This window comes from Lipophrys pholis (genome assembly GCF_963383615.2).
Source record: "Lipophrys pholis genome assembly, chromosome: 3".
Lineage (NCBI taxonomy): Eukaryota > Metazoa > Chordata > Actinopteri > Blenniiformes > Blenniidae > Lipophrys > Lipophrys pholis.
Window position 1 is genome coordinate 14518379 of NC_137627.1, and position 27585 is coordinate 14545963.

General features: G+C 40.4%; 1 protein-coding gene and 1 long non-coding RNA gene across 2 annotated transcripts; one reads left to right on the forward strand and one right to left on the reverse strand.

Moving 5' to 3' along the window:
• Nucleotides 1-50: 50 nt before the first annotated feature.
• On the forward strand, nucleotides 51-15037 carry capn12 (calpain 12). Its single transcript, XM_080460414.1, has 21 exons — nucleotides 51-287; nucleotides 1442-1511; nucleotides 2230-2348; nucleotides 5789-5922; nucleotides 6074-6245; nucleotides 6341-6424; nucleotides 7478-7569; nucleotides 7671-7748; nucleotides 7831-8003; nucleotides 8085-8335; nucleotides 8540-8619; nucleotides 9642-9764; nucleotides 11155-11191; nucleotides 11278-11349; nucleotides 11433-11478; nucleotides 11790-11851; nucleotides 12167-12235; nucleotides 12385-12463; nucleotides 12588-12704; nucleotides 14459-14511; nucleotides 14611-15037. Exons 1-21 carry the CDS (start codon nucleotides 87-89, stop codon nucleotides 14635-14637), a joined length of 2139 nt encoding a protein of 712 aa, XP_080316540.1. The 5' UTR covers nucleotides 51-86; the 3' UTR covers nucleotides 14638-15037.
• LOC308107848 lies at nucleotides 5520-27513 on the reverse strand. The gene is made up of 3 exons (XR_013935245.1): nucleotides 27402-27513; nucleotides 21466-21652; nucleotides 5520-7719 (listed from the first exon to the last, which is right to left on the reverse strand). It is a non-coding gene; the product is annotated as an uncharacterized lncRNA (long non-coding RNA).
• Between the last annotated feature and the right edge of the window lie 72 nt (nucleotides 27514-27585).

The window sequence follows — 27585 nt, forward strand, 5'->3', positions numbered from 1 at the left end:
ACCGGATGGGTGTGCGCCCTGAACCATATAAAGGAGCAGGCTGCGCACTTTCTGCCACCAGTTTCTCTGTGCGTCCACTGACAAACATGACGGCTGACAAGGGAGCACCTCTGGGCTCCATCGAGAACCCCGTCAGGTTCCAAGACCAGGACTTCACGACGCTCCTGGAGGAGTGTCTCAAGTCCGATGAGCTGTTTTGTGATCCCACCTTTGAGCCAGAGCAGAAGTCCATCGGCATGCCCGAAGATCCAGATCCAAAAAACGCAGTTGAATGGAAACGACCCAAGGTGCGTCCGCTCGTCAGGTTGCATGTGCACAAAATGTTTTTCATGCTCTTATCAACAGCTTTTTTTTTTTAAGTGGTGGAATAGTAATGATACACTAATAATGGTTGCAAAAAGAGGGAATGATTTAAGCTTGAAGTCTCTGCTGTGGCTGCAGATAGATGCCTGAACCAGAAAGTGTGGCACAAGTCTACAAACATAAGGCCTGAAGCAATTTCCATTAGAGCAGTACCAGATCCCTACTTATACAAGCAAGTAAAATTAATACAAATAATCACTTTAGTGCAAAGAGGACAGTCCTAAAGTAAAGCCCGTGTTTGGTGAATTAACACAAAGACAGAGTGAATTCATGAACCACACAGGCAGATAAGAGCAGGTGTGAACTTGATAAAGGGTGCTATAGTATGAAACATTTAGTCACAGCAACGTTTAAAAAAAAAAGTGTTGCTTCTGCAAAAGTTAGCGAGAAAGATGGCACAGACCAGACCGCAGCATACAATGATGAAGTTTAAACCACAGTGTCAGGAAACGTCAACCAACTCCAAATATTTGAAAAGTATTTTTAATTTCCAGGATGTCGTCCACTCCCCCCAAAATATCACATTGCTGTCATGTATAACAGGATAGAACGGAAATCCTACAAGAAGAGTTAAAACAAGTTTCTGCTTGAAATTAGTGAATTTGTGTGTGTGTGTGTGTGTGTGTGTGTGTGTGTGTGTGTGTGTGTGTGTGTGTGTGTGTGTTTCTGCTTCTTGCCTCTGTAATCTTCCAATTACAACCACATTTGTTCTCGCAAATAAAATGATGCCAATGTGCTTCACCCTGGTAGAGACCATATTTATCCTGCAATTGTTTAAACCATAACTTTCATACTATGAAAAATGAGAAATCATTAAATTCTCCTTTTGTTTTGAACTCAATCAGGAGCAGTCTGATCAGTTTTGTCTCATACTGAGAACAAGCTGAGGTGACGCTCCTCCCTCAGAGCTTCTCGTTAGTTTGTGTTAAAGCATAAAAATCTGTGTTGTTTCCCATTAATGACTTTTTCTTCAATGCTTGTCACAAGTAAGCACTCAGCTCTCAGTCATGGGGAGATTAAATTGATATACGTTCAACCATTTGTGTCAGATTATCCATTTTCCTTCCCATTTCTTCAGGAAATCTATGACAACGCCGTATTTGTGGAGGGAACAACTGGGACCACTGATATCTGCCAGGGCCAACTGGGTGAGTGTGTCAGTGGAACCAGCTTCTCCTGCCAACTGCTCATCCTCCCTCCCACTCAAAACCATCATTGTAAGCTGACGTATGTCATGCTGAACTGTTTGAAATTGTCACTGCGTGTTGTTTCGGAAATGTGAATTCCACATAATAAAGGGATGAAACTTTACGCAATTCAGTTTTCCTATTTTCCGAGCACATTGAAATGCAATGACTTCAGAACCCGTCGGTGCTATATTACCCCGGGGACCCAACATCAAACAGAGAGGGGAGTGTCACACTAAAGTCTCCAAAGCCCAGATCTGCTGGGGGTCCTAACTTCACATCCGCCCCAGATTTTGCAGATTCTTTCATTGTTCAGTCTGTTTTCCATTTTGTGGTGAGCTAACAACCGTTTTCTGCACAACAACAAACTCCTTATCCACCTCTTGAAACTCTGGATTTATGCTGCAAAGCCGCATGTGAAAGATGTCAGTGACACAGATCAATACTTACACCTCCCTTCACCTCCTCCTTTCTCCCTCCGCTGCCTCAACCTTCTCATCCTTCCTCTTTAAAGGTCTGTTTTCCCTGAGAAGAACAAAATAGAACACATGTTTGCTGTTGAAGAGGAACGCGTGTGTGCGTGTGTGTGCGTGTGTGTGTGTGTGTATGTGTGTGTTTTCTCTGACTTCTTGTTAATACACACCATCATTAAGCAACTTGTGCTTCTTTCTTTATTCAGGTAACTGCTGGCTGCTGGCAGCTCTGTCCTGTCTCACCATGCACCCCAGACTGTTTGTGAAGGTGGTCCCTCCTAAACAAAGCCTGGCCAAACCTTATGCTGGAATCTTTCATTTTAGAGTGAGTATACGTTCAATATAAACACAAACACTTTTCTTTTGTTTTCAAAATGAGTACTTTCACATTCTTCTTTAACAGTATACCGTTTTCTTAAATTAAGCTTTTATGTTTCTCTCAAACCCAATTTAGCCCTGAAATGTTGTTTGATTTGTTAAACTTGTTTCAGAGGCTGCAAAGTCTTATCTTCACACCGAAGCAAACACATAAGCATATTGAGAGATGGTCAAGCAGTTATACAAGTCGAAATCAATTGTTATCAAAAACCTCAAACCCTTAAAATAATATCTTCAAATGTGAAAAGCAGGAAGTCTGGTATTCAACAACAACAACAACAACAACAAACTATTCAGTGTCAAAGTGTTATCAAGATCAAGAGTTGGAGTTGTATTTTTTGAAGGTTTCAGTTTTGTTTATTTGTTTTCTGTTTGTGGATGTTTATTGACAGAAGACCAGTCAAGTGATGCACTGAATCGTTCTGCTTTATAAATGTAACCTCTCCCTTATTAAATCCTACCATCAGCCTCATAGAGCTGTTTAAAATTAGCAGAGATGATACTGAAGTCTTATGAAGTCACTTTTATTTTGAAAAATATATATATTTTGAAAAAATGTTCTTATCTTGCCATGTCATTACTTCCATATTTGGAGTTGCTCCTTGTGTAGATTAGCTTAGAGCACAATAATTTCCATTAAAGTTGCATTATTACAATGCTGGTAGCTCACAATAAAAACACTGAACCTCTCGTGTGCCAACATATCAGCAGTAATACTGTTCCTGGACTAGAACATCAAGATCTTCCTCGCACGCTCACTTTTGACGTCAAACCATAAAGTTGACAGAGCAGCTGGTGAAAATCAACCAAAAGAGCACCAACCTGGAAAACGTTGTGGTTAATAACCAAACTCGGTTGTCTGCACTGTTTGCAATTTACAATCACATTCTTGACCTTTTCTGCAACAAATTCAAAGAATTGCACCCATTTTGATTCTCATCAGCTGGCAAAGGCTTTGACGTTTCTCTACCACCTCCTGCAGGAAGGCAATTCAAAGCAAAAATGTGCTGTTTTTGTTTGGGTTTTTTTTTTTCCTCAAGGAGTCTACGAGTTCTGCAGAAAGGTCTTTTATGATTTAACTGTTAAAGTTTGATGCTCCTGCAGTCCTGACAGCGACATACCTGATTCATGTGTGTTATTCCCATTTCATGTCACATACCAGGCGTCCATGTCTGTGAAGCAATTAATACTTAATTTGATTAGGCTCTGTTCTCTGAGATGATTCACTGATGCCTGCGAGATTATTTGTCGCTGATCTGCTCTGAGTATTTAATGAAGGCCGTCGGAGCAAACAGGTATCAGCTCATCTTGGTGTCATCCCTGCACGACGGCCTCGCACGTAAGAGCAGACAAATATAGACCAAAATCCTTATCACCTCATTAGATGTGATGATTATAATCTGTAGACTTCATTATTTACTCACTACGTCTTGCTGAGATTTATAATAGATAAGCATTTATCATCATTCTGGTAAAAAAAACTAACCAAAACAAACAAACAAATAAAACAAATGAGTCACGGAAGGTTTTTGCCTTGAAGCTTCGGACCTTTAGCAGATGTTAAAGAGAATGTGGCGAGACTGAACAAGCAGGACTGAAGGACTGGAAACTCATTTAGTGCCTGTCAGGGTGACGGGAGAGCAGTTCAGACATGCCAGTGATGACTACCCCTGGGACACACACACACACACACACACACACAATCTGTAGTTAACAGACCAGTACAGGCCTGCCTGCAGCTGCACACACAGTACACACCCTGAGCCCTGGGCAGCAGCAGCCCGAGGAGGCAGTTTGATCCATTGTTTATTCAACTTTCCCTTTATGGACCATAAGGTTTCATTCATCACATCTGGTCAGATTCTGTTCTGTTTTCTTCTCACTATTATTATTATGATTATTATTATTATTGTGTTTATTGATGCTTTCGCTTACTCATATCTTAACATGTGAGTATGTGGAATAACAGTTTATTAAGGCCAGGAGTCTGTCAACAACAAAACAATTTAACGTCTTTATTTAATTTTAGGACACATCATTGGGACGAGTTAGAACAAAAGAAAATATATAAAACACATGTGTCGTCAGTTTTCTCACAGAAACTACGAAATAAACTTAAAAATGGCCAGAAAGATTAAAATTGACACTACATGTACAGCTCTTTTGAAATTACTTAATGAGTATATGTATTTTACTGCTTACATGGTCAGTTACATTCACCCATACACACACAAAACCACACACCAATGGTGACGGCTCCATCTAACATGCTCACCCTCTGGGAGCTACTGGAGACTGAACTGGAAATCAACCTGCAATACCCGCTGATCCACAGCCACTGCATTAAAAACCTTAGGAAATACAATTTATCTAATCTATGTGACAAGTGTAAAAACCTAAATCGTGATGGAACAGATCAAGGACAAATGATTTTCTATTGAAGTGTTGGAGGCCACAAGCTGTTTTAATGAGAATTAGACTAAGTACTGGAAATGGTCTTTTTTTATAGTATTATTTATGAAATCTAATTATCAACCGAGGCCAATGTTTTACTTCTAGACAGATGAATAAGAGAAGTAAAGGAGTTTGTGTCAAAGCTCTCATAAGCTTCACGTAGAGGAAGATTAAGGTTCTCCTTTAAAGAGGCCAATGATGGATTCATCCGAAAGCCTTTACTTACTTCCAATTGTTTTCCGCTTCAGCCTCCAGATCAAAAAATTATGTGCCTCTTTAAATTCAAAACATATGGTAATTATTCATCAGCCCAGAAATGTGTTGTTTGACAGTTCTTTTTTTTTTTTCCCCCTGTCCACACAGCTAAAACACAAGATTTTTCTGCCACTTTTCTCCTCTTGAAATGCATTTAGCACAATGGATGGAACGCAGGAGCAGTGCTGCAGGAGCTTTACACTGTTTTATGCTTCTTAAATATGCTGGGAAGTCTTTACTCAACGCGCTGCTTTCTGACTGAAGCAACAAAAAAATAAATAAAAGAAAAAAAGAGAGAGTGCTTATTCTAACATTGGAACATCTTAAAATACTGAGTCATTTTCTGAGGGAAATGAAGTTTTAGAGTACCTGAGAAGCCCGATGACAATGATGACTCATCACAGGAAGTGCTGTAGATTAGATAAACCTTTATTAATCCCACAAGTGAGAAATTGCAGAGTTAATCTCCAATAAACTGAGCAATTGCATAGTTAATGTCATGTGTTCATAAAATATGTTATTTGAGGAAGACATTTATACCTTATTAAGACCAGCTGGTTTGGATCGTCTCTCAGGAACGTCCGTGGAACCAGAAGGTCCAGGTTCCTCCTTTTTATCTTTTCCTCTGAGTCACTGCGTCGCCACTTACCATCTCCGTGTCTCTCTCCCTCACTGCAGTTCTGGCAGTATGGTGAGTGGGTGGAAGTGGTTGTGGATGACAAGCTGCCAGTACGTGAAGGCCGTCTGCTCTTCAGCTACTCTCACACCCGCCATGAGTTTTGGAGCGCCCTGGTGGAAAAGGCCTATGCCAAGTCAGTTGCCACTACCAGCATATGTTTCTAGGTTGTAATGTCTGAGATCTCCCACTCCTTTTCTGTGTGTCTCCACGTGTGATCGTTACTACGGCTCGTTTTACACAAATACACATCGACTTATGGCAGATTTATCACCTCTCACATGTAGGCTAATGGGATCCTATGGGAGTCTGAAGGGGGGCAACATTTCAGAGGGGATGGAGGATTTCACGGGAGGCATCGCGTACACGCTGGAGGTGTCGTCTCGTACGCCTCGAGTGCTCTGGAGGTGTCTGACGGCCGCTCTGTCCCGGGGCAGCCTGCTCAGCTGCTTCATCCAGGTACATGCACTACGACCCTCAGGGCGCTTGCACTGAGCATGCACAGATCAAATGAGGACATCCATCCACCTGAGTTTCTACCTTCGTCGTCACAGGCGAAAAGCTACCGTGAGGTTGGTAAAGTGACGGGAGACGGACTGATAAAGGGCCACGCTTACGCCATCACCAACACTGACAAGGCCAGTATCACACATACATGACTCAGGGAGCTCCTCATTACTATTCATTTATGTTTGATGTATTTTCTGCTTTAAAAAAATGTTCACAGCATGTCCGTGTTTCTATTTCCTTGTGATCTAAGCTCATGTGACTTTTTATTGACTCTTTTGGTGATGATCATGAAAACGATTTTATTTGATCATTTATATCTATTTTATTACTTTATCTCATCAGATCATCTCACGTCAACTTTATTGCAATCAAGTTGAAGCAGCACAACTCAAATTTTTGTACTATTGTTAAAATTGGAATAAACTTTTTAATGTTCGTCCATGTTTGAATGGAATTTAATTGAATCAAATCATATTTAATGTTATCAGATCTGTCTAATCTAAACTGTAAAGTAATCAAATGTTAGAGCATTTTTATCTATTCTAATATAATTCAATAAAAGCCGATTTACTCTGGTGTAGTTTGATCTAAAATAATCAAATTTTATTTTATCATTGTAACACAATCTGATGTAATATCATCCATCCAGTATAATATAATGTAATCTAATTTAATATTCTATTCTAGTCTAATGTAATCTAATTAATTTCAATTAGTTGGATTAATCTAATCTCCCAACTAGTTCAATCTAATCAGACCTAATTTTTCCTGATACTCAAATCCAACCTCATGTAATGTAATATCGTTTCGTGTAATTCAAGTTTGTTCACATGAAACCTTTCATTTCCTGACATTTTTTTTTCTAATCTGATGTAAATGGAATCTCATTGCATGTCACATTGTCATCATCTCTGTATGTCTTAAATGAAAATTTAATTTGACCTGTTTTTAAGTTGTTTTACAGCAGTAATCACCGTTTTATCTCAACTTACATGATCTAAACCTCATATCGTTGGTGAAATACTTAAAGTACAACATCAATCAGTCATCATTCTGGATCTGTTGACCTTTGTCCTCACAGAAGAGCTCATCTAGTGTGACGACCACTAAATCCTGATTGTTTCCATATTTTTTAATCACAAACATTGATATATAATTGAAGCTGTCTGTTTGCATTTTAGGTGAAGAAAGCGAGCACATCAGAAGAGATTCTGTTGTATAAGCTCAGGAACCCCTGGGGTTTTATCGAGTACCGCGGACCCTGGAGCGATAAGTGAGTGAGCTTTCAGCCGGTTCCTGCTTAACGAGAGATGCTCCTTGGACGTTTGTGGATTTCCGAGCCTCCACCCATGATGATTTCTCTGTTGACTGCAGGGGTAAAGAGTGGGATGACGTAGACCCGTCAGAGAAGCAAAGGATTGCGCTGAAAAAGAAAGAAGATGGAGAGTTTTGGTACAGAGGAGACACTGAAGCTGACAGTATGCGAATGTTCAAAAACAGCACGAGCTCTAACGTGAATAACTGCCTCTGTCAGGATCAGCGCTGATGATTTCAGCAACCTCTTTCAAATCGTGGAGCTCTGCAGTCTGAAACCCGACAGTCTGGAGGAGGGAACTGCACCTTCTGGCCTGGCTACATGGACCATCAGTGAGCACGAAGGGTCCTGGATACCGGGGAGCTCTGCTGGCGGCAGCCGGAAATACAGAAGTACGTGTACGGGTCTACGACTTTCACAACCACACATTTATTCCCTTGAGGGATTATTTCAGTTGTGTTGTTTTTCCTCAGAAACATTTTGGCAAAACCCCCAGTTTGAGTTGACACTCAGAGAGCAGGATGAGCCGGAGCAGGAGGAGGACGAGGATGAGGAGGATGAGGATGGGGAGGAAGATGTGGAGATGACGGCCGAGGAGAAGAATAGAGAAGAGAAACAGAAGCAGAAAGCCAAGAAGTGCACAGTGCTGGTGGAACTGCTGCAGAAAAACCGTAGACGGAAGGATAAAATCCACTTCCTCTACATTGCTTTCCACATCTACAAGGTGGATGATTGAATCATCTTTAACTTCCCAGCATATTAATTCTAGTTAGTAATACACTCACGTCTATTTACGTCTCCTTTTTCCAGGTTGAGTCTGAGGTGAGGATGTAACAATCATTAATTATCTATTCAAATCTTCTTATCAAAATAATTGTCATTAGCCATGAAAACAGGATTCTTGCATTAAATTGTATTCTTTGTGCAGTTGCAGGGAATTTGTCTGACCCAGAGCTTCTTCCTTAAAAACAGCCCCGTGGGTCGTTCTGGAAAATACAAGTCTCAGAGGTAAGAGGAGCAGAAACTAACAGAACTGTCTGGTTCCTATTTCACTCTCACAAATGTTATTCTTTAATAAATCCTTCATGTGAAGACTTCATTAAAATAAATTATGCCTAGTGAGTTTGATCAATTTGACATAAAACCAAGCATGAGATATAAACTTGCTGCTGGCTACTTTTCAATTGAATTTGTGATATATTTGTTGAGACTTAAACCCTCTGGAGTAACTTATACTTCAAGGTAACTGGAGGTTTAATTCTCTGACTTATTTATTTATCAATATATCAAAAACGGGCGTGAACAAAAAATAAAATTTCCTTATCATATAATGCATGAGCCACAATAAACAGCAGTTATATTTAGAAACATGAATACCAAGGTCCATATTGTAAATTCAATTTCAAATATATACAAAAATAGTGCATGGATCAGGATCATAGATGGTTTCATGACAACATAGAAATGTGACGGCAGACTTTCAGTCAGAAATTTCTTGTTTATCAAATCTGATGCCCTTATTTTCAAGCAAAAAAAAAATTTGAGGTGAGCTATGTTTTTCCATGACATAGTGGCTGCTATAATGCAAAAAAAAGAGAAGAATTATTTTAGCATGTTTGTTGGACTGAGTGACTCGCTGATCATTGGTTACACTTTTTAACAGCTGATGCTCCCCAGCAGCTCCGACACACATGCTGCCTTTACAGAGATAATTATTAGTGTTCAGCTTTGTTTGACATCATCAGACACATTTAATTTGTCAACATGTGGATTTTTCACATTGCTTATTAAAGTGATGTTAAGCTTGACACCATTATATCGAGAGGTGTTACTGATATTATGGATAAAATTCAATGTATAAGATCTCAAATTTACAAACGTGAAGTCACTTTAACTGTGGATACTATTGTCAGGCGTTCAGAGTGCACGTTTATTTTTCACAACAAGTAGCATTTAGTGGGGGGGGTGTTCAAGATGTTTAATGTTGAAAAGAGCCTTGACATTAAGAAGTGATTAACTTTGTCCTTCAGAGGCGTGTGGAGGAAGCTGCACCTGGACCCGGGTAACTACATGATTGTGGCGTCGTCTTACCGCCCAAACCAGCCCGGAGATTTCTTTGTTCGCATTTTCTCCAAGACCGGAAACACTCTGGGGTGAGCTGAAGGGAACTGACTCATAATGGCGTAAAAACTGGGACAAAAATCAGAACATGACTGTTGAGCTTTATACTACCTACTAGTTGATGTCAGAAAACAAAAAAGAAGCACTTTGTGAAACTGTCCAGGATGTGTTTCACTGTGTTTCACTGTGTCTTCGCTTTTGTAAAACCCACAATGCTTCCCGGGGGCTCCACCACTCTCCTGAATCACCTGCTGTCCCACTCTCTCAGCACACTCAACATCACCCACACTGTACCTACACAGAGAAAGACACTATGTCCCCAGCATTACACTAGAGCGTCATCTCAAATCACTACGGTTAGCCTCAGAGAGAAGACGCTCGTATAATTTCAAACTCATGTGGTTTCAGTCGGCCGCTCAACAATAATCTTTATTTTCCAACTGTGGGACGACGCAGTGCGTTAAGTAAAGACAAGACTTTGTTGTTCTACTTCGTTTAGCTTCAGCAGCACAGGATGTACTTATTACTCTAAAAACTAATATCAGATGATGATCAGATGAAGTATGATACTGTGCCACGCAGACATTGTTTGTTATGAGAATAAACTCCGACAGCTGTGAGTTATGATGCATCACATACTGTATACCTAACATCTCACAGAAGTGAACCCAATGGTCTGCATGTCACTTCTCTATTCGCTTCACACATATTTCCACCGCTCTGTCCACAGCGCCTATAAACCAAATGAAAATGAAAATAAAAATAACTGCTTGGATTTATAAGATCTAAACTCTAAATATAACGTTTTGAGGTCCCTGCTGACTGTGGGAGATGATGGAAAGTATACTTTACCAATTCCGATTGGGGAATTACAATTACGCACCCTCTCATTCACGTATATGGGACAATATTCAAGTCACCTCATATGCAAGACGTTGGGATGTCGAAGAAACCAAAACATCTTTAGAAAACCCACAATTACACAATAAGAGCATACAAACCCCTCCAGGCCTGACTCGAACTGAAGTGAAGTGAACTGAAATTTCTTCGCACAGTTGTCTTGATTTTCTTTTTTTGCATCGTACTATATGTAACATGTTATATAAACTTTGTATACATAAGATAAAGTCGGCATGACAGGAAATTGAAGAAAAAAATATTGTGTGCCCTTTAAAAAGACTGTTTAATGCGAGAGTACATTTTTCTGTAACACTTTCACTTTAGGCATTAGTCATGAAGCTGCCATAGTACCAATGTAATACGTCACATGTGTTTCATTGGTGTGATAATGCTTTTTTTTAACCTTTGTAATAAACTGGATATGAACACTCTTTCCTCAGGTCTCCATGCAAGTACAACAGTGTGTAAAAGTTTTACTTTGGAGAGAAACACTCACAATCTGGTGTGATGTTTGTGTTTCAGGACCCATGATTTCATCTGTTCCTCTGGCTTCATCCCAGTGAGTTCAGACTCACAGTTTAAATACATAACGGAACTCATAGTGTGCTTGTTTTGTGCATGTTTATCGCTGTTTACGTCTGTCAGGTTATGTCTGCTCCTCCATCCCAAGAGGACCACATGAGGGTTCAGAAGACTTTTGACATGGAGGCTGATCAAGTATGAACTATCACATTACATCACCAAATAAAAGTGTATTTTCGGCCATAGAGTTACCCAGTTTATTTCTGTTTCCCTTGCAGGTTGACAGACTGAATGCCATAGAGAGCATGAAGCTCTTTAACTCAGGTTAGTGCGTCTCCAGTATCAGAAATTAAGCAGTTTATATTACATGTTCTGAAAGGCTGCCTTATGTTGTAATTCCTCTACCGGCCAGTAGGTGGGAGCACAGTAGCAACATGCTCACTCATAACCTGGATCTGTTGAAGACACAGAGGTCACCAGTCTAGACAGAAGCTCTAAGCTTCAGTCAGATAAAATAAATTGAACTCAGTTCGGTAATAAAAACGTGTCCTCATGTTCACCTTTCCAAAGTCAAAACCAATTTAAATCCTTTGTTTCCTTCCCCTGGATCAATCTGCCTTCTTTCCTCATCACAGTCCTTGTCAAAGATTACCATCTTCCACTGGACGTATGCAGACAGCTCATCTTTGAAGAGGACGTATCCTTTTCCCTTCAGTGTTTTCTCCAATATCACTCACAGTCTATGTACGGTTCAGTCAAGTTGTTTGACACTGCCTGTGATGTGTCTGGTTTTCTAAATCTTGCAAGTTTTCACACATTCTCGCTGTAGCCGCTGCTGTAGAAAATGCAGCTGACCTCTGGTTGTGGCAGATGCTTGCTGACGGAGGGGGTTTGAGCCCCACTTTTCCGGTTGAGTCATCGTGCCGCCCCACTGTTTGATTTCACACTCCCTCCCCAGCACTGCATCTCTCTTTCCTCTGTCCTGTTGAGACGTCCTTAATGCCGCCGGCAGACTAAAGGGCAATGCACTCTTAGCCGTGACCAGGCGGAAACCCTGCTGTCCAATCTGCGGAGCCTGCAGGTGTGTGTGTGTGTGTGTGTGTGTGTGTGTGTGTGTGTGTGTGTGTGTGTGTGTGTGTGTGTGTGTGTGTGTGTGTGTGTGTGTAGTTAAAGATAAAGAGAGAGGGACTGGGCCACTTCATTATAACTACTGCTACTTGTTTTTCCCAGATCATCTTTTTTAATTTTGATGAGGACTCATCTGGGACCATGAGTCCCTTTGAACTCAGCGCTGCGCTGGAAGCTGTTGGTGGGTGTACACACACACACACACACACACACACACACACACACACACACACACACACACACACACACACACACACACACACACACATGAAGTTGATACCATTTGCCATCTCCCCTTTTCTTAGGAATGCAGTGTGACAACAAGGTTGTGCAGCTGTTAACTGCACGCTTTGCATCTGGAGAGCTTCACATGCCCTTCCACGGCTTTGTGTCATGTGTCACCAGGCTGCGGAAGCTTTTTGGTAACACACACACACACACACACACACACACACACACACACACACACACACACACACACACACACACACACACACACACACACACACACACACACACACACACACACACACACACACGCACGCACACACACACACACACACACACACAGAAACGGTGTGTGCGGCAAAAATAAAAACACAAGCCGACAACAAACAATGGCCTTTGAAAATAACGCAGGTCACAAAACTTTAGTTTGATTTATTAAAATTCAAGTTTAAACATCCTCATTAACTCTCACAGGCAAATAAAATGAAAAGCTAAAAACAGACCATCTGTACACAAAACAGCGTACAACTGAAGTCACCAAGAAAAAGTCATTTAGAAAACCATTTACAACGTAAGCAAATTAGTTTGTTAGTTTAGATGGAAGCAACACAAGCTGGTGGTTTAGTGTGTTGGATCTTATCGCCAACCTCATTTTTTTCCCATGTTGGTGACGTCATCAGAGGCTGATTTTCTGCACCCCAAAACTCTACCTTGTTTTGACAAGAAAATACTAATAAAGTAATTTTTCATCTCTGAATTATTTGTGATCCATTAGAGGAAAACACAATATGCTGAAACTTTTTATCCTCACATTGAGATATTTCCAATACGCTGCTGTGTCAGTATTTAGAATCATCTAAGGTATGCTGAAACATGTCAAACCTGTTACTGTGACTTTATGAGATCTGTGTAACACCACCTGATAGTAAATTGTAGTGAGGTGTGCCAAGGCACGTTCATTTATATAGCACCTATTTATATAGCACCATTCAGCCACAAGGCAATTCATTGCATTACGGGGAATAAACTAAATACATTGAAACAAGGTAGAAATAATCTTAATCTCAAGTGATTAAGATAATGAAATACATTAAAACAAGGTTTTACGTAATAAGAACAGCATAAAAAGGAGAATAAATAAAGTTGAGACTTCATTAGGATAAAGGTAATAAAATAAGTGAAATCTATCGTATAATGGAAATGGAACCGATGTAGATCTCACTGCAGTTCCTGTATCGTATGTACAGTCGCTTCAGTTTCTTCAGTCTTTAGTTGTAATAATTGGTATTTATCCAGCTTGATATTTGTTCATTCTTGTTCAGTTCCCTCTGCAGACATTTAACTGCAGAACAATTAGCTTTATTTTGTCGATGTGTACATTTTGGTAGCGGTGTTGTTTCGGCTGTGCTCTTTAAACTCTGAATGGAAGACTTACATTGTTCATCGCATGTTACTCCTCTGCATCTATGATAATGTGGTGTACTTGTTACAGTCCACATACTGCTGGAGCTTGATCACTGTCAGAGGTGACTGGCTGGCTGCTCTGAGTTGCTGATAGTGGCCTTGTGGCTGACAGCAGCTGACAGCAGGGATGAAAAGCAACTTCACTGGATACGCTCGGCGGATGATAAAAGGACATTTAGTTCATTCATCATCTTCCAATAATGTCAATGTTTGTAAATCAGAATAGAATAGAATAGAATAGAATAGAATAGAATAGAATAGAATAGAATATAAATAATGGATTAATCTCAGAGGGGAATTCTTGTATGTCAGTGTTGTTATGTCAGTCTATAATTTGCTCAGAGATCATTTACGTCTGCGGTGTTTGTTTTCATAACAGGCGTCATACGTATTTAGAGTCATTAAATAACTCGCCGATACATCTACCTCCAAACTACTGAAGCTGAAGCCTTTATGCAGTCATCCCCTCTTTCCCCCTCCACAGCTCTGTATGAATCAGAGACCAGCCAAGAGGTGAAAGACAGAGGGATCAATGCTGTGAGTATGAGCCTAAGTGTGTGCTGCTGTGATGAGTTTGTTCAGACGGGAACAGATTTTTTGACCCGCTCTGCTCTCTCCTCTGTCTGATCTCCACAGTGGCTGCTTCAGCTTCTGGTGGTGTGAAGGCGCATCACAAAGACGTCTATATCCACACGAGCCCAACACTATAAATAACAGGCATTAGACATAAACTTCAGTTTGAAACACTTTCTCTTTCTGGGCCAGAGTTTTTCCCTTTTTCCTAATCCATCTGAATGTTGAACTTTTTGCGATTAATCATTTAACACTATTATATTATTCCACATTATTATGAAATCAATATCATACAGCTTTCAGTTTAAAGATGTGTTTAACTTTTTTTTTTCTTCTTACTATTATGTTCTAAAGAAAATAACCTCTTAAAAACCTAAATATAGCTTATACCTGCTCTTTTTTTAATTAGTTCCATATAAACTGTTTTATCCTTGTTAAGCACTTTGTAACATAGTCAAGAAAGGTGCCATAAAAACCAACAAATCTCCTCGGATTTGTCTATTTCTTTATTGGTATTGTATAACATATTAGATAAAAGTGTGAGATAAGATAGTGGCATAAGTCAGGTGTGTTCTGAAACTGCAACATGACTGGAAAAGTACAGAATTTTGTCACAGTTGTGTAATTGGAGTTACGTGTACTATACATAACTACAATTGCACAACTGAAAAAATAAAATCACAGCAAGACAGACAGTTTACTGATCCATGCACACAGAAGCATACCTTGGGAAATAAGGGTGAACACACACATTCACACACGCACGGAGTGAGTACTGCCTGCCCCACTGAGGGTGTGAGGGTGATGTCTCAGCTACACGCACCATCTCTATTCTTATCGCACTGACGCCACGTACAGCGTCAACACACACTCACCCCCTCCTCCACTATATTCCCTCACTCCCTCTATCCATCTTGCACTCTTTCTACCCCCTCCTGTTCTCTCTAGTAACTGTCTGAGTCTCACAATCTGCATCCTCCTCATCCTCCTCATCCTCCTCATCCTCCTCCTCCTCCCTGTTAAATGCTGGGCTCTCGCTCTCTCTCTCTCTCTCTCTCTCTCTCTCTCTCTCTCTCTCTCTCTCTCTATCTCACACACACACACGTGCGCGCGTACACACACACACACACACGCACGCACGCACACACGCACGCACGCACGCACACGCACACACACACACACACTCATACACAGTGTGCGGGAGCAGATGTCCTTTCTACACATATTGCTATTAATAGCATCTTTACACCTCACACACCACTTCCTGTTCATCGTTAGGTGAGTACACACAGGTTGCCCTCAGCAACCATCCCTCCACATTGTGATGGAGAGTGATGGTGAGAGAGATGGTGACAAAAGATAGAGAGAGAGAGAGAGAGAGAGAGAGAGAGAGAGAGAGAGAGAGAGAGAGAGAGAGAGAGAGGGAGAGAGAGAGAGAGAGAGAGCTAATGGAGAGTGAGTTTAATAATTCTTCACAGTGTCTGACATCCTCGTCACATCTACCAGCTCCATTATTTTTATTGTCTTGCTTCAACATTTATACTTCCTCTTCTGAGTGTCTGAGGCATTAATGAGATGAAGTGAGGATTCACTCCTACTCAAACCTTTATTCTGTTTTAAAAAGTGAAAAAAAAAAAAAAAAACCCTAACACTTCTGACTTCACGTTGATGCTCACAGGTGTTTGTGTGGCTGAAGTTACACAGCGTTGTCTGGGTGCAAGCCTGCTGATCAAGACTTTCTGTTAGCTGGTATTTTAGCAAACAGGCCAACCAGACTTAACTGAGAGCATGAAATCAGTCATCAGAGGAGTAACTATGGATAAACTGGTAGCAGTTCTTGAATCGGAGCCCTAATGGCTCAGTTGATATTACCAACTTTCCGAGTGTCATCAGGAGAGACGCTGAACTGAGTTTGCAAGTTGGCTGACAGCATCAGTTTTGGTGGCTTTTAAAACCTCAAATACAATAAAACCACTAATACATATGACCATGTGAAGGTGTCGGCAGGTCAGCCGGTCACCAGTGTATCGTCTAGTCATTTTAAGGATACTATGAACGTTACATAACTTCACATCAATTTGTGTAAGTTGCCAAGATCTTATATTTTGAAAAAGTGGTGAGCTGACTCACAACAACAAGCCTTTTTATGTTCACCTTTTGACCACAAACCTCCTCACTACCTTAAAACTCTCCAACTGCTCTTTTGGAAATGAAACCTTGATGTAAAAACATCCATTATCTTCTATACTGCTCCCAGTTGACTAAGTGCGAAGGCAGGTTACAAACCTGTGTGGACAGTTTGTGTGTCCACTACAGGGCAAACCCAAACAGACAGACAGACACTCACACCTTTGGCCGATTCAGGGTGACCAGGTCACCACACTGAACATTGAAACACCATGCCCTGAAGGAGGAAGAACGCAAACACCACAGAGAAAGCCCTGGTCAGTATTTCAACCCTCTTATTATAAAAGAGAGCAAATAGAAAAACAGAGTGAGTACACTAAAGAACAAATTTAAATTTACAAGAGAAAGCTGAGGTGAGAACAGACGACTACAAACATATTTGATCTCAATCCAAAAGTAAATTTCCAATAAAAAATGTGTATATTTTTCATTGTTCACACCTATGTAATAGTCAGGTGGTAGCTACTAGAGTGTAGACTCTGCATAAATTAATACATATAATGTACATGTAAACTCTAGAATGTTTGGAAATGTTAACTCTGTGTTAGGTTGCTGTGTGAGAAAATATTTTGTTATGTTTACATAAAATTGAAGCATTGTACTTTAGGTCATTATATTGGTTTATATTCAATTACTATATTTGAGTTCTTTGTTGCTTTCTGTTGTTCTCAATTATGGAGTTTCGCTTCACAATCTCTGGCACTCAAACATAACGAAGATGTTAAAATAAACATTGTTCTAACATGTCATTCAGACAGTTGCCTAAAACAGCCAGACAAACCAAATCATTTATCTTGGGCAGGATGTTCAAACTCTTTTTAATTCAGGGGGCCACATACACCCCACTTGATTTTAACCTTAATTACTTATAAATAATACTAACTCAAAAATGTTTCCTTTGTTTTGGTGCATAGAACTAAATCCATGACAACCAGCTTGATATGTATTCAAAGTGTAAACTGAGATGGTCTTCACAATGACCGGACAGCTTCTGTGGCCCTTCACATGTAACATACATATATAATTCTGTGGGTGTTTCAAAAGGTAAAATAGTTGTAAACAATTACAATCCCTCATAAAAATACACACTTTCTGCTAAAGCTGTCATTTATCAACAGCACAGTGGACAGCAGCACTTGTACTGCTTCTCCAATCTAAATATCTGAGTTAAATAATTAGATTATTATGACCGGCAACAGAAATTACAGACAGACTGACAGGTATGGTTGTTGCTGAATGAGGAGCAGCATCACAGCCCGCCGTTGTCAGATCAAAATAAAGAAAAACAGTTTGCGGCTGATCTCGCCGGATAAAAGTGTAAACTGTTTTCGGTCCCTCGTTCGGAGAGTCTAGATTTTCTCTGTTGACTCTTTCCTCTCGACAGCAGCCGTGCTCATCCTTCCACCTGCTCCCCCCCCCCCCCCCCTCCCTCCCTCCCTCCCTCCCTCCCTCCCTCCCTCCCCCTCCTCCTCCCCCCAGCTGTCCTGTGGGATGTGATGATGCTCTGACAGGCTTGGCGTCTGTTCTTGGAGGTGCTGGTATTTCTGTGCCACAGCGGCGGAGGCTGGAGCAGGAATAGTGTGGAAGTTGTAGTGTATCATGTGTGGGTGTGATCTGAGGAGGGCCGGGATGATTTGAGAGCTGTGAGATTTGTCTTTTTTTTTTAACCATTGTATAGACAGAAGGGAGACCAAGAAGGTTTGCGTAAATCGGCTCCCCATCGGCAAATTTAGCACGAGCTTGCTCACGCATAAATTTGATGAGCAGTACGATCTAAGTCGTCAGCACCGGGGTATTTTAAGACGCGAGTGTGTGTTGTCATGGGATGTAGGGTGTATTTATTGTGCGTGTTTATTTACAAGTCGTGAAAGCTGGTGGCTGATAACGTGGGATTCACAGAGCAGCATTTGCACCCACATTAGGAACCTCTCCTTTTCCTGTTATTGCTGTTTTGTAATTTGTATGTCATAGATGGTTGTGACTTGATGTTCACAGTATTCACCTGTACCTCAAATATATTAATGATATAACGTCTCACTGAAACTTTTTTTTTTTTTTTTTTTTTTTTTTTTTTACAGCAACTTAACCTTCTTGTAGTAACTTCACAAGATCCAATGAAACAAATTAAAATAAAAGATTTTCAAGAATCCTTTACCAGGCTCGGCTTGTCTAGTTTTCATGTTGACCATCCCATTTTAGGTATTTATGTAATGCAAACACTCCTTTCCTCTTGAAATACAATTATGGAGTGCCACAACGAAAACAATCCTCAGCAGAAAAACTGGATTTTATAGTCAAAAACCAATTGATATAATTACTGTGTATAGTCATCATCAATGACAGGGTGGATCAAAACAGGGCATATTGTCATTATGAAGCAGTGACTCAAAATGTATTGAGGTTAATCATTGAACTGAAATAAGTTTGTAGTTTTTTGAATAATCCATCCATGCCTCCATCAATCCGTCCGTTCATCATTATGAGTTTCAAACTTTTGATATTCCTACTTTTGCTAGTTATAATATCTTCTATTGATAAACATAACAAGCAAGCAACAGATAGTACACACATAGTTTAATCAGTAGGATGTTTCAGCTCTTTGGGCAACTGGGGGCAACAGCAGGGTACAACCTGGACCGGGCGCCAATCCATCACATCTTTTGAATGTTTTTATTTTTGCAGATTGCATGTGTATTAGTATTGGTATGGGATTAAACTGGCTTCTGTCATAGATATAAGTGGGATATGTCCGTACTTCGATTTGAAAAACACTCAAAAATATATTTTTTTAAAACTGAAAAAGACATCTGAGGAAACATGTTAAAAATCTACACGGCAAGATAAGAATCAGTATTACACTATGAATTATCCATCATACTGTGACATTAACTGTAGAAAGTATTTCATTAATCCATCCATTTTCTCGACCATGTTATCAAACTTGGGGTTGCCGAGCGCTGGAGCTGATCCTTGCTGATATTGGGCTGAGGCAGATCACGTCATGCGTCCATTACAAGACAAACAACAGAGCAACAAACACACACTCCCATTCACAGCTACAGGAGGTTTAAAGTGCCCAATTAACATCAACCATGTTTCTGGACTGCGGGAGGAAACCAGAGTACCTTGAAACTGAGAATGTCAATCCATTCTAAGAAGAATTTCCTCTTACAGCAACATTCTCTGGGAGGCATGCTGGATGGAAATACATTTACATAAGATCGTTCTGTTCTGACCAACTAAGTGTTTATATGTGCTGCATATGAAAAATGCAAACTGATTTAAAATCAGTCTTCATAAACGTTTCTGTGTGTGTTAAACTTGTATGAACTAAACACAGTAAAAAAAAAAAAAAAACATTTTACATGATCACAGGGGAGAAGTACTGTCGTCAGCATTTTTATATTCCGCGTTAATCGAATGCCCTGGAGTAAAAACTCATTTGAAATTCTAGTCATGACTCAAATACCAAGTCAGCGTTGCATCAATGCTCTGCTTGTTTGCAAACGCAAACATGGCATCCAGAACCTCATGATCACTTATACAGTTTATATAAGATGTTGTCCAGTTCACAAATATGTTTAGAGACATTCCGGATAGCTCCTCTGACCCATGTTCTTTTCCTTGTTTTTTGGTGGAATAAAGCTGTAACTGTCGTATTTAAAGATGTTATTTGAATGAACATCAGGTTTAAAAGCCAAAAGATGAGGGTACTGAAATGGTCAGGACTCGTACCGCACAGCGTAAATACTCCTCATTCTATTCTGGGCTCTGGGCTGTGTAGAGTTTGCATGTTCTCTGTGTGCATGTCTGAGTTTCCTCCAGGCAATCCAGTTTAGTCAAACAGTATACAGGTTTTATGCTGAACTGGTGAGTCTAAATTGCTCGTAGGTGTGAATGAGTGTGTGTGGCAACCTGTCCAGGCTGTATGCAGCCTTTTAACTAAAGTCTGTTGGGATGAACTTAAGCAACCCACGACCTTAAACTGCTCAAAGCAATAAAAGGTTGATGAACTGCTCAATATTTGTAGAAAAATTTAAATTTGAATAAATTGTATATGTTCCTCCATCCATCCAGATTTTTGGATTAATTTCTTTTCATCTCAGTTTTGTAATCAAGTACTCAAATTTCAAATTAAATACGTACTTTTAGAAAAAGAATAAATCAATTAATCACAGATGAAAATTATTTATTTTTAATTAATGTGTTTGCAAAAGTTTACATTCCACTCAGGAGCAATTTAGAGCAAACAATTAACCTAACACACAGGTCGTCTGATTGTGGAAGGAGACTGAATTACCTGAGGGAAACTATCCACACTCAGGGACAACATGCATCTTCCTCATGTAAAGCCTCTGAGATGGAATCAAATCAGTCATTTTGAAGCATGAGTGCTTAACATTACACCAATGTCTGGTTGTAGTGGAAATCAAGATTGTTCACTGCTACTAGAGTTTTATTATTTTGATTATAACTGCAGAAAAGCCTTAGATGAAATGGTTTATTTTTTTTAAACACAATCAGATTTTGCAAAGTATCGATAGGCTGATAGCCGATGGGCTAACGTAGTGGTAGTGCCGTAATAGAGTAAAAATAAACAACCTATCATGTTTCTGTGTATCCCTTGTCTTCCAAGTGATTACAGATGTTATGTGTAACTCTATTCCCCTCTGAAAAGCAGAGTAGACAGGATGACTGAGTGTGTGGCTGTGGTTGACATTTGTAGGTCACCTGAGTGTCCTCAGAAGATCCTCAGCTGTGGTTTCTGTGGACTGCACGCCGCGGCAGAAAATAGGTCAATATTCGACACGGAGGGCCAGCGAGGGAGGGAACCACAGGGGATTGTGAATCCATCCACGGTAGGGTGATATCAAAGACTGCCAAAAATTGAGTCACCCAGTGACAAGCAGATGCTCCCCTGGAAATTGTAGCACAAACACAGGTGAATTAAGGAGAGGAAGAGTGCAGAGAAAGGGAGAGCGATATGGTAGGAGCACCAGAGCAAAAGCGAAGGGTGAATAGCAGAGGGTGAGCGATGTGTGTGGGCAGAGAAGGCCAGTGAGGCGAGGGTAATGACGGGGACACATACAGGTTTGTGTCGTCCTGACGTGTGCAGTGCACACACAGTACTCTCTTCTGCCCCCATATCTTTCTTTTTTCTTTCTCTTCACTGGATCCCACCCTCTATCAGTCCCTCTTCCCCTCCCACTCACTCTCTTTATTTCTACCTCTCACTGGTCCCTGAAAAAAAATAGGGCAGTCCTTATGTAAGAAAGAGAGAAGAAGTGGGGAGGGGGGGGAGACCGTGAGCAGAGGAAAGGAAGCTTGAAACAAAGCCATCTGGATAGAACTGAGCAGTCAGAGAAAATGAAAAAGTAGGAATAATAAAAGCAACATCAACACTTCTTATTGAGGGAGATGGGATACACTGATTTACACTTGAAAAGCAAGTGTCACTGTTTTACCAGATTAAATAAAGAAAAATAGATGATTCACAGTTGTTATTAATTCAATGGACATACAGTAGGCTACTACTGCTGTGAACTGGACAGTAGTTACGTTTCATGTCATTATGCCATGATATGGATTCATGTAACACAATTATGGCCTGTTCAGGTTACAATTTTGCTCAGCAAATGACACAACATTTTGAATATTCAGCCAAGAAGAACATTTAGAAACGGTGGACTGACCATAGCCAATTGAACAAATAGACATCAAAATGTGAATGCAGATGTTGAATGGATGATATTGCCGTAACATTTTCCAAATGAATCAAAGAAAATCCACAGCTTGGTGTAACATAGTATCTACAAAACAATGTGGCGACCCAGGAGTATGGGATTTCAGGGAGTGCAAATGCTATCAATGCGATCATGACTTCACTTTGTGTCAGATGTTGGATTAAAGAGCTGAAGAAATCTGCTTAAACCATGTGTGTGTAAAATCTGTTGCTTGCTTGTGAGGTTTATCAATAGAAGATATTCTAACTGACAAATGCCTGTTGTGAGAAAGAGCGGGACTAAAACACTCTAAATAGAGTTCATGTGTAGAATGTTTAGAATGAAGTTTCTGTGTGCAGCAGTGTTTAAATACATTGTTATGGCACATACTTTCCACCTCTGGTCTCATGTTCAGCCTCTCTCACCCTCTTAGTCTTGTCCCTCCCTCTCTCTGGCACTTTGCCTCTCTGACTGGCAGCAAGCCTGGTAGAAGTAGGCTAGGATTGACGCGCTGCTTGTGTCTGAGTCACAGAGAGCGATGGAATACTAAAACCCACTGATTGCATTTAACTTTAGGCATCTGACTCCCATGCAGTGCATGATACAATAGATCCATCCACTCTTTGTTCTGCACCTCGATGCTGACGTTTATGGCCATACTCACAGGAGAAACACAAAAAAAGAATGGCAATTGTTCTGACGTTAAGAACAGTTATCGAGATGGCAATCAGGAGTTATCTCGCTCTCTGTGTATTATAGCCTTGCTCAAGCAAGGCTATAATACATAGCATATCTTGTTGCCTTACAACAAATAGCTTCAGATTGATGCCACACTGACAAAATAACAGGGTGCTAAAACTAGAACAAAATACAGTATGTGATCCCAATTATAAGCCATGCTACAATAGCCTCTCTCTCACATGACTGTGAAGCATCTTTTTAATTTGTGCTTCATCATCAAGTACTGTGAAGAGCCTATTTAGTGGAGGTCAGCCATGCCACGAACAACTCCAGCCATATTTACCCATTGAACATGGGGCAAAATGTGTGTGAGAGGCCTGATGCCACTCTGATGGCTCAAGGAAGATGACACGAGAAAAAGGTTTTCTGAAAAAAAGGCCCGCATCCGGGGCTTTGACACATGCAGAGTTGAATGTTTTACCTTCTCCACATATTGCTCTAAATTACTGATGTGCGTGTGGTGCTTCATGTAAACACATACGCTTGTTAGGAAATGGGAGAGCCAGAAGGATTACGCCATATAAACACAGGTACATTAACATCAACACAGACATGCTTGCCAAAGAAAGAAACAAGTAAAACTGGAAAGTCAGAAATGTAAACAATGAGAGCGGCTCTTCACACACTCTTACGCTAAAGGGATCATGAGAACCATCCTATTCAGTCAACGTGACACTTTCAGTTCGACTTTCAGTTGCTGAATCTCTTGGGGTCATTCGGTACATCTCAGTCTTGTAAATAAAAAAGCCAAAGCTGTCACTGTAAACTTGACAAAAGATAGTTTGCATTTAAAGGGGTGATATTATACACTTTCACATTGGTCTTGTTGGTCTAAAAACGTTGTTTTCAAAGTTTATGTCCCAAATCCAGCTTTTCCTTGATTTTTATCCATTTGAATATTGGATCATAGGAGCTGCATTCAGAATCTGCTGTGTCTGTGTAAGCTGGACTGGCTCCGCCCACATATGCCCATCTTGGGAAGAATAGGAAGTACTTCCTCTCGTGGTGCCATGTGCCAGAGCAGAGCTGCCTAATTGTGGGAGGGTCAAAGGGAGGGCTCACCTTGATTGGAATTGTCTAAACCCCCGATGACACAATATAGGCTTTGATTTCTGATTCGCTAATTGAAGCACACACGTTTTAAAAATTTAAACAAGCCAGCGAGAGAGATGACAGACTTTCTTCAGTTCTGGGGCGTCATTCCCAGTTATGGGGACGCATGTTACTGTTGGAAAACCATTAGAAAGTGAAATTTGCATAATCTGACCCTTTTAAAAATGTTATCACAGATTTTATTTTTGTGAATACAATAGAGAGCCCAGATGAGGTGGATGATGATGCAGTCGGCTTGTTATTCCACAGGTGCATACATAAATTAATAACAGTCAGTAAAAGTCAACTGTAGGGCAGATATTTGAGAAACTGATCTCTGCCCCTAATTTTGGGGAGAGAACAGTTTTAATCTGGATGGCATTTTCCTATTTATTGCTAAAACAATAGACTGAATGAGTAGTGTTCCTTAAACCTATGTTTCCTGAAGAATAACATTAGTCAGTATGCAAGCTAAATAGAGGGGAAGGTGTAAAGACCTTTATTTAATATACCAATTATTGACTTTTGTATCCGACTTTGTGCAGACATTTCCCCCCAAAAAGCAAGCATGTCTTTAAATTGCATCACAAGAATGATTAAAAAAAACAAAAAAACTAATAATGTTTAAGTTCTAAAAACAGACATGTTGTGCTTTGCAGAAATTTAAATAAGATAGTTCAAAGGTAAAATTTTAATCCGAACTGAATTAATGCTAAAGTCAGAACTAAACTATTTTAATTTCAACTCAGCAATTTCGGCTAATCCAGTATACACAAGCTGTGTTTACGCAGACATGCAGGACGGCCTTTGACTTAGCCAAGAAAGAATTGATTGCTTTAAACAAAAACACGGATGATTAAATTGAGGAAGACCTACACAGGAGGACATGAGCTCCCACCTGACAGAGAATCTAACAAAACTGTTACACAGGCTGACATGAATAACTCAGAAACACTCATGGTCTCTTTTCAGTTTTGTTGCACCGTGGTAAGAAGAGTACAGACTGCAGAAGTTGCTGAGTGGCAAAGGAAAAACTATGGTATGAGGATATGAGACATTTCGGTTGGCGAAGGAAAGAAGACAGCTCCAATTTCACTCAGTGAGGAGGAGAAGGCCTGCAGGAGTTATGCAATGTTGTTGGGACGTGGAGCCAGAAGGGGTGTAAACAACCCCGCTCTCGACTGGGACTGGCCTAGTCGTTGCCTAGTAACAATATTTTGGGCCAGACCAGGCAAACAGGACCGCCTTCCAAAAGGAAACAGGGGCTGGCCTCATGAACACAGTGCAAGTTAGTGGCTTCCCGAAAATACGCTAAGAGACAGGGGCAAGCAAAACAAAGCACATCGGGGGCATTAGAAAGCACCGCGTCTTTTTTTTTCTTCTGTACCTCGGCCGACTGCAGTCTAGACCAACTCAAGTTGGAAACAAACAAAGTTTTGACAGACAAAACAGAGAGGAGTGTAATGTTACCTAAAACTTCACTGTAGTGGAATATTGTTGTGACTCAGGATTTATGTGCATATTATGTGTAAAGAGAACATAATAATGTGACTTTACACAGTTACCAATTGAACAGAACAGAATAGAATAGAATAGAATAGAATAGAATAGAATAGAATAGAATAGAATAGGTACAATTATTTATTAGTGTGTGAATGATAAACTGTTCTGTAGCTGGCAGTGCACAAGAAGAGAACAAGTATACTGTATATATGAAATGTGAGATAAAAATGTGTTCCACAAATAATTAATTTATATGGGTTGTGTCTATTGGGAGGCACAAAAAATAAACACGACCCATATAAGTTGAAAGGATTGTCTTGACATTGTGCCATTTTCGTAATATAGAGAATTTTAATCTGTGTAAGCAATGAGAATAATGTAACCAACCTTTAATTGTTTAATGAAAACATTGCACTAGTGAACCTGACAAGTTGGCTTCAATCACTAAAATCAATAATCCTTAGATATTTTTCACAAGCTCCACCAATTCATCCCAGTGAAGACTGTGTCATAATTGATCCACAAAACAGTCAAATACTACCTTGTTGCTCAAACAATAATAATAGTCAGTTAGAAAATATGGCCCATACTTAGATAGATAATTGTATAGTTTCATCTATATGGTTTCATAGTTTTATAAATGCATTGTTTTGTTCATGTAAGTGACACAAGTGTTTAGTTTTCATTACTATACTGTTTCCAGATACAGTTTCTTCAAATGATTACGGGGATAATAGTGAGTTGTTTCGACCAGGAAAATCATTCGCTCCCGAAATTTCCGCATGTGATTAAAAATGATTACAGATAAGCGACAACGTGCAGAAACGACAACATGCCTTTTAAAGTGTAATCTCCGCCTTGATGAGCGCGTTTGCATCTTAAAAGCTCCGGTTTGCACAAAGAACAGTCTTCTAGGAGACAACCTTCCCGGTTACAACAGTAAACTACACACAAAATAACACGGTCGACGGTTAAAAGTCTTCTAAAAACAGCAGTCTGTAGTCTGCTGGAGAATCCGGAAGCCAGATTGTGTGTCCGCCGCTGTCTGTCACCCAGAGCCGGTTGCCACGGAGACTCGTTGCTAAGCGCCATAACAAAAAGCCCAAATTTATACGCGCTTGCGTCAGAGGCAATAACGGCGTAACCAAACGGCGTATCCATGGCGACGGAACGCTACACACACACACACACACACACACACACACACACACACACACACACACACACACACACACACACACACACACACACACACACACACACACACACACACACACACACACACACAATAGCAAACCCGTGGATAGCACATGTCTTTATTTAATGACAAATATTCCTTTTTTTTTTAACGAGTCTTTTCGTGACCATACACGCAAAGTTGGCGGAGAAACGACCTGATTTATCGTCTTATGCGGAGTGTTTGTACATTTATCGGGGTTCACGCTGTCGCTAAAATAGCTATGTCGTACGTCGCTCGGCGTGTTTTTTCGTGCTCTCGCCCGGTCCAGCCGTGGCATTGTCGTTTATGCTTCCTTTCCCGTGGGTGTGGGCTGTTCGCCTGCGTTATCAGCTATTCACCTCAATAAATCCCCATCATGAGCAACTTACATCGGCGGAGTTAGTCATCCCGGCTCAGCAGCACAGCCACGGTAACGGCAGCCCGGTTGGGACACGGCGTCCTCCGTGCATCCTCGTCTCTGACGTTGTTGCAGCGCTGACTAATGACTTGTTATCCCCAACTCTTCCCGTTTTGCTCACGCCTTTTCACACATCGACTGTACTGGTGCTTTCA